This window comes from Monodelphis domestica, chromosome 5, assembly GCF_027887165.1.
Source record: "Monodelphis domestica isolate mMonDom1 chromosome 5, mMonDom1.pri, whole genome shotgun sequence".
NCBI lineage: Eukaryota > Metazoa > Chordata > Mammalia > Didelphimorphia > Didelphidae > Monodelphis > Monodelphis domestica.
Genome location: NC_077231.1, coordinates 3,350,704 through 3,358,203, shown reverse-complemented (window position 1 = coordinate 3,358,203; position 7,500 = coordinate 3,350,704). Strand labels below are relative to the sequence as shown.

Here is a 7,500-nt window from a genome sequence, read left to right as displayed (position 1 = left end):
AGGCGCACTGACTTGCCCCAAGTCACACAGCTACCCAGTGGCGGCCAGGGTTCCTTGACTTCTAAACCCAGGCTCCTTCCATGGAGGAATGGGGGCTCCCCTTCATGACAGAGCCAGCCCCTGGGCCAGGCGCAGTGGTTCTGGATGAACAGATGAACAAATGGCTTTGGAGGCGGTGTGACCAGCGGGCAGAACAACGGCCTCTATTAATCCACATTAACAGTCTGGCCATGGACTTCCTTCCATCTTCCCCCTCCCGAAATCCCTTGGTCAGGAGGTGGGTCCACTCGGGCCAGAAGAAATGATAATGTGGAGCTAGTGGGAGGGTCTGACTGATGAAGAACCCGAGGCCCCAAGTGCTTCTTCCCACCATCCTCCGGGAGATTCAGAGCAGGCAAGGAATAAAAACACGTCCAGTGTGGGATGGTCTTCCTTCACTGGAAACCACACGGGATCCACCGCCGTGGGTGGACCCATGGTGAGCCGCCCCTCAGCTTCTCCGCCCGACTCCACCACCCTCCCCTTTGCCCTGGCCGCAGGCCTTCGGGCCCAGCACTCACGTGGGGGAGGGAGATGGAGCACGTCTTACTGCACTCGTAGGCCTCCTTATGGCGCCCCAGCTCGTTCAGGGAACTGGCTTTCCGGAACAAAGCTCGGATGTTCTCTGGGTCCAGCCCCAGGGCCTTCTCGCTGTCTTCCAGTGCCTTCTCGTACAGGCCCTGCGAGTGAGAAGGGAACAGCTGCTCCCACCCACGCCTCCCTGCCCGGGCCTGACTACCTTCTTCCCCCACCCCTCGGCAGAGACAAGCCGTGCCCAGAGCTCCGCGACCAGAGCATCCGCGGCCAGGACCCAGAAGAGAGGCGAGTGCTTGGGTGGATTCGGCAGGAGGGGCAGTGGAGGCTGCTGGGAGCTTGGAGTGGGCAGTCTGGGAAACCCAGGAGAGTCAGCAAAGAGAGGGAGGGAAGCCAGGTGGGCGTTGGGAGCTGCGGGAGAGAGGGCGGCCCCGACCCGCCAATGGCTCCGTTGTCCTCCCGTCCCACCTGTGCCCGCACCTCCATCAGCAACATCCACTTCCGGAGGGCGAGAAGAGCCTGGCACGGAGGGGCGCTTAATCCACGTTTACGGAGGGCTTTGCCAAAGGCTTACAAAGAATGAGCATCCCTTCGTGAGGGAGAAACCGAGCCACGAGGCGCGTGAGGACGCGAGGTTTGGGAAAGGGCCTTGGGAAGCTTGAGACGCTTTAGAGCTGCGCACAGCCCCTCGTTCTCCGCTTCCACTTTGTCCGATGGCAGCATCGTGTGGACAGCGGGGCAGGGGGCGCCGGGCACCCCACCCCTCCCTCTTGGAATCGACAGGGGCCCAGCGCCTTGCCAGGGTCAGCCCACTAGGACGCCAGGCCCGGCGAGCGGGCATCTGGGGGGAGCTCGGGCTGGGCCGATGCTGGCATCCATTTCTGAGATCTTCCCGTGAAGGAAAAGCCAACTAGAGAGGTTTGGGGTGCAAAGGGTGAAGCCCCCGGTTCTGGGCAAGTTCTGCACTCCTGTTTCTAGATGGGCAGCTGGAAAGAAGGTGCGCATGACGGAATGAGGCAGACGGCCTCTGTCAGGGAGGCAGGAGGAGACTGCAGCTGAGAAGGGAGCAGAGGAAGCGGAGGCTGGGGACAAAAGGAGGCCGGGGACGAGGCCGGGTCCTCACCATGCTGAAATAGCAGGCGGCTCTGTTGACGTGCAGCTTGCAGAGGAGCTCGCGGGGCAGCGTCACCTCGTCGGAGGCCGCGTAGTCCGCCACGTTGAGCCCCTCCACGTACTGCACCAAGGCCTGCTTGAAATCCTTCTCCCGGAACAAGTCGTTGCCCTCAGCAAACAGGTTCCAAACGAGCTTGTGGAGAAAGGCCTGGGCGAGAGACACGCCGGTGTGGGGAGAAGGGGCGGGGGCTCGGCCGCCCCCCACAGCCCCGCCCGGGAGGAGGCCCGCTACTCCGCGCCCCTCTGCGGGGCGCCCCCTTTCCTGGCGGGGTTCACCTACCTCATAATCCTCTTGCTTTAGTGAGATCGTGGACCTAAGGGCATAAGGAAACACGGCCAGTAAGGACAGGCCCGGCACGCGCGTGGGGGCGGCCGGGGAGCCCTCGTTCCGGCCTCCAGCCAGCCGGTGTTTGCGACTGGGGGCCAGCTCAGGAGCACCTTGGACAGAGGCCGGAGCTGGAGGCAGGATGGCCGAGGGGACCCTCATCAGCGGCCTGCCTCAGTTTCCCCATCTGCAGTATACTAACAGCACCAGGATTAGGGGGAGAATCCAAGGAAATCCTGTTTGCAAACTTCTCTGCAAACCTGGCAACGTTCCCTAAACGCCCATTGGGGCAGCAAAAGAGCAGCAGTGCCTGGGCCCGGGCCCTGGGCGCCCCCCTCCCCTGGAGCTGCCTCCTTTGGGGGCCGGAGCTCCGAGCAGAGCTGCTCCCGGTCCGTGCCTGGTCCCCGGACTCTTTCCTCTGGCATTCAAGGCTCTTGGGTCCTGCGGCCCGAGGACCAACCCCAAATCCCCCACGGCACCATCCCATTTCAGAGACCAAGGAGGGGCGCGGAGGGCTTAGAGCAAAGGGCTCTGGACCGGCATTCGGAGGGCCAGCTCCAAGCTCGATGCCACACCGGCGGGCGAGGGCGGCCCCCACAAAGGCGCCCTCGGCACCCGGGCCGGAACTGGCTGCGGCTGCAGGGCATCGAGTCTGCTGGGAGGCCGCACAGCAGGAGGAGCACGTGGCATCCAAAGCCTCCGCCTTGGTCCTGGGCGGCCCGCGTCACCCAGAACTCTAGGAGGGTCCTCCGGCACCCCGAAGAGGAAGGACGGCGCCGGCCCAGGGCCACCCGCCTAGGAAGTGCACAAGGACAGACGCTGGGCGCCGAGGCAGAAGACCTCTGAGGAGGAGCCGGGGGGCCGGGGCCGGCCTGGGCTCTCCCAGCCCTTCCCTCGCCTAGAACACGGGCAGCGTTAGCCCCGACCGGAGGGCTGCTTGGAGGAGGCAAAGGACTCGAGCCAGGCTGGAGCATCAGAAGCCCAGGTTCCAACCTGGGGCTCCCCTGACGCCACTCTCAGCCCCGCCTCTCCGGGACCCCAGGCTGGCAGAGGCCACCCACACAAATGCCCTCATCGTGTAGAAGGGTGGCTGGGTGGGTAGAGCTGGAAGGGCCTGGCTTCTAATCGGGCCTCAGATGCTTCCTAGCTGTGTGACCCTGGACAAGTCACCCCCCTCTTTGAGCCTCGATTTTCTCCTCTGTAAGGGGAGAGAGCTGGAGCCGCTGACCTGAGACTCCTTCAGCTCGGACATTCCTAGCTCTAAGCTCTCAGAGCTTTTTTCCTATCAACAATCATTTCTCCATCCTCCTCCCCAGGGAAGAAAGAGGAAAAGAAAGAACGAACCCCGGAAGCCAAGCAAATCCTCACCCTGTCCAGGCCCCTTTCTGTTCCGAGGCCCCTTCCAGCCCTGACAACTCATGTTCTAGACCGTTCTATTCCTGGCACACTGGGTTCTAAGCTCCCTCCCAGCCCCACCACCCCCAGTCTAGGCTCCCTGGGCCCCGACACCCTGGGTTCTAGGCTCCCTCCCGGCCCCATCACCCCTGTTCTAGGTTCCCTCCCGGCCTCATCACCCCTGTTCTAGGCTCCCTCCAGGCCCCATCACCCCTGTTCTAGGCTCCCTCCCGGGCCCCATCACCCCCATTCTAGACTCCCTCCTGGGCCCTGACACCCTGGGTTCTAGGCTCCCTCCCGGCCCCATCACCCCTGTTCTAGGTTCCCTCCCGGCCCCATCACCCCTGTTCTAGGCTCCCTCCCTGAGCCCGACACCCTGGGTTCTAGGCTCCCCCTGGGCCCGACACCCTGGGTTCTAGGCCCTCCTGGGCCCGACACCCTGGGTTCTAGGCTCCCCCTGGGCCCTGACACCCTGGGTTCTAGGCTCCCCCCTGGGCCTGACACCCTGGGTTCTAGGCTCCCTCCCGGCCCCATCACCCCTGTTCTAGGCTCCCTGGGCCTGACACCCTGGGTTCTAGGCTCCCCCTGGGCCTGACACCCTGGGTTCTAGGCTCCCCCCTGGGCCCGACACCCTGGGTTCTAGGCTCCCCCCTGGGCCCGACACCCTGGGTTCTAGGCCCCCCTGGGCCTGACACCCTGGGTTCTAGGCTCCCTCCCAGCCCCATCACTCCTGTTCTAGGCTCCCTGGGTCTGACACCCTGGGTTCTAGGCTCCCTCCTGGGCCTGGGCCCCTTGTTCCGAGCCTCCTCTCCTGGCTCGGCTTTCTCCGGCACTGACTCAAACAAGGTCCCGTCCCCTCGCACCTCCCCGTCACATGAATGGCATCCTGGGATCTTGGGCAGAGCTCATGGCCGGAGGGCGGCCCTCAGTGCAGCTCCACGGGGGCACTCCGCCCCCCGCGCTCCGGAGGCTGCAGGAGGGAGACCCGCCAGCGGCGTGTTAGCGGGGGCGGCGTCCGGAAGGCGCCCTCACCCTGGCACACGGGGCTCTCCACGAGCTGCCCAGCCGCCTTCCTGGGATCATTTCGCCTCAGCTCTGTCCTTTGGCACCAGCCACCAAGGCCGTGAGGTGGTGGGCAGAAGACCCGAGTTCAAATACTGCCTTGGACACAAACGGCCTTTGCAACCCTGGACAAGCAGCTCTTTAGGCCCAGGAAGGACAGAGAAGCTGTCCATGCTGGACGTTACCTCCCCGGCTGAAATGGCCGCTCTGGACCAAAAAGGCAAAGGAAAGCTGGAAGCTCGCGATCTGGGTGCAAGGAGCGCAAGCGCAGGAGTCCGGGCAGCCCGCGGGTCAGTCCCATAAGGGCCCCCCCCTGCCCATCCCCGAAAAGGGGCTGCCACAGTCCACCATCCCAGCCCCGAAGGCCGAAGAAACCCGAGACTTACTGGATGAACTGAAGTCCTTTCTCTATTTCTTCCTTTCTTTTCTGCCTCTCCATTAGTCTCTGGGGAGGAAAACAAAGGTCATTCCGGAGGCTCCCCCCGCCTCCCCATCAGAGTCCCCCCGCCCCGTCCCAGCGGCTGGCGGCGGCCCCCCGCAGACACTGGTCAACCACGAGGGGGACCCCGAAAGCTCCCGTCTCCGGGCGGCGTGACGCTGCCTTCAGAACGACCAATGACAAGCAGTCGAGGATGGTGGGAAAGGGATGGAGGGCCTGGGTTCGGATTCTAGCTTTGCCACTGGATACTTGGAAGACCAAGTCGCCAAGAATCAAGAAACCTACCTTCTCTGAGCCTCGGTTTCCTCACCTGTAAAATGGGGAGCTACCCTCCGAGACCCCTTCAGGACAGGCCAGTCCATCTACCCCTCTCCAGGGGCTTCTGGCGGAGTCCTTCCAGTGATGGGGAATTCGCAGCTTCCCACGTCTTACCACTAGGAAGTACGACTTCCCTTAGTGGCGATCCTTCCTGTCTGTCTCTCTCCTACTCTGCCACTCAGGTCTCCCCCCACCAAGGCAATGCCGGGGGCCAGAACCGAGGAAGGGAGACGAGTCTGAACCGCGGGGGAGCGAGGCGGTGAGAACGCGGCCCAGGAGGCACGAGCGGCCATCTTTGACCGGACGGAGCTGGACGGAGCCGGCGCAGGCACTCCATGAGCAGGGGGGCCGAAGGGAGCGAATACACAAGCTATTCTTCCAGTCCACGGAACCCGCCATCCTGCGCCATGTTTTTAACCCCAAGCCTCCATTTTGGAATCAATAGTGCCTATCGGTACCAAGGCAGAAGAGCCAGAAGGGCTAGGGAAGGGGGTGAGGGGACTTGGCCAGGGTCCAGGTCGATTTTGAACCCAGAGCCTTCCATTTCCAGCTTTTTCCCCTCCTGACTAAATATCCCTGGTTCCTTTAAGCAGCCTTTGTAGAGGCCTCGGAGGCCTGAAGCCACCCGAGGGTGCCACCCCAATACGGTCAAGAAAAGGCCCTCAAAGCATGCGAGTCGCCGGTGGCAGATGTGGGGCCAGAAGCGGCCAGATAGCGGCTGACACGTCCAGTGAGGACACGGAGGCCAGAGGGGAAGGGACGTGGGCAGCAGGCCTGCTGAAAGGACGTGCCGGGGGCGCCCCTCCAGCCCTCCCCGACAGGCTACGAAGGTAGAATTCCGAGCCGGCTGCTCCGTGTCCAACCCAGCAATCTCTGCACAAAAACCACGTTCTCCAGTGCGGAGGCCACTTCCCGGAGAACAGGAGCCCGGAGACCCACCAACGGCCCGAGGGGGAGGGGAGCGCGAGGAGACTCCTGGGAGGAGGGGAGTCCAAGCCCCCGGCCGGCCATCCGTGCGGGGTCGGCGCCTCCTTCCCAGGCCCTCTGGGCAGCGCCTCCCCGGCCACCAGGGGCTCCGGGCTTGGGCCTCCTGGCTCCCCTCTCCCCGGCCTCTTGGCGGCCCTCCCTTCGCCCTCTCTCGGGGCCACCAGCACCCGACCGCGCCGCGGGCAACAGGCTCTCCCAGGCAAGGAGGCCGGAGGCAAACGGGAGCCTCCAGTGAGGCTCCCAGGCGCCGGGCGTGCGGGCCGCCCAGGTTAGGCGACCTGCCCAGGGCCACGTGGCCGGGTCTTCCTCGCTAATTCTAAGAGCGGTCATCGGGGACGCCACAACCATCCGGCCGCTGCCAGCCCCGAGGCTCGGTCAAGGGGATGAGCGCCTCTTGGGCCGGCCCGTTCCCCTGGTGACCGGCCCAGACCGCCTCCCCAACATCCCTCAGGTTCTGCCCCTGAAGCCAAGCCCCAGCAGCCTCCTGTCCCCCAAGAGGAAGCCACCCTCCCTTAGCGTCCGCTGCCTCCCCAGGTTGTTACAGAGACGTCAATTCAGGAAAATTTCTGCAGCTGGAGAAACTGGAGAAATCCATTCCTTCGTGTCACGTGACAGCACGGAGCCCCTCCTTTCCCAAGGCGGGCTCCATGTGCTTTACATTTTTTAGTTTGCTTAGAAGGGACTGGCCCAGGGTCATACGCACTAGGGACTATCTGAGCTGGATTGGAACTCGGGTCTTCTCCAGGAGGGATGAGGCATTCCCAGGGATCGGACCTGAAAGGCGGGAATCAAACAATGGTCTCCCAGTGTCCGCGAAGGGCCTGGGCAGCCTTAGTCTGTGAAATGGGCCCATTTGGCACAGGGAAGAAAACACTTTGGAAAGGGCAAAAACCGCAGAAACGTGAATCATTCCCCTAACTTGGTCCTCGCCGCCCCCACCCTCCCTCAGCCCAACACGGGCCACGGTTTGTCTCCCTCTGTTGACTGCTGACCATTTGGAGAGGCATCGGACATTCGTGGGCCAACCCTACCCTGAGGGCCCCCCCCCGGGCCCCGGGTTTTATGGGGACCCCCCGACCGACGCGGCTCCCCTCCGGACCCCGACGACAACAGACACAGCGGACGGTTCTCCACAGCGGCTTCGCGGGCTGGTCCAGGCAGATGCGGGGGCGGCCCCGGAGAGCGCGGGGCGCGGAGCTGTCGTTCAAGGACCGACCTTGCTAAGGAT

At 63.8% G+C, this 7,500-nt stretch overlaps 1 protein-coding gene across 1 annotated transcript in view; it reads right to left on the bottom strand.

Annotated features, from left to right (window-relative positions):
* ZC3H7B (zinc finger CCCH-type containing 7B) overlaps window positions 1-7,500 on the bottom strand; it is a 58,490-nt gene that overhangs the window by 36,915 nt on the left and 14,075 nt on the right. Inside the window, exons 2-5 of the mRNA XM_056797423.1 lie at window positions 4,915-4,973; window positions 2,027-2,060; window positions 1,697-1,894; window positions 561-719 (exon numbers count right to left, since the gene is read on the bottom strand). Of these exons, the coding sequence (XP_056653401.1) occupies window positions 561-719; window positions 1,697-1,894; window positions 2,027-2,060; window positions 4,915-4,967 (444 nt within the window). The 5' untranslated portion in view covers window positions 4,968-4,973. The remainder of the gene's footprint in view (window positions 1-560; window positions 720-1,696; window positions 1,895-2,026; window positions 2,061-4,914; window positions 4,974-7,500) is intronic.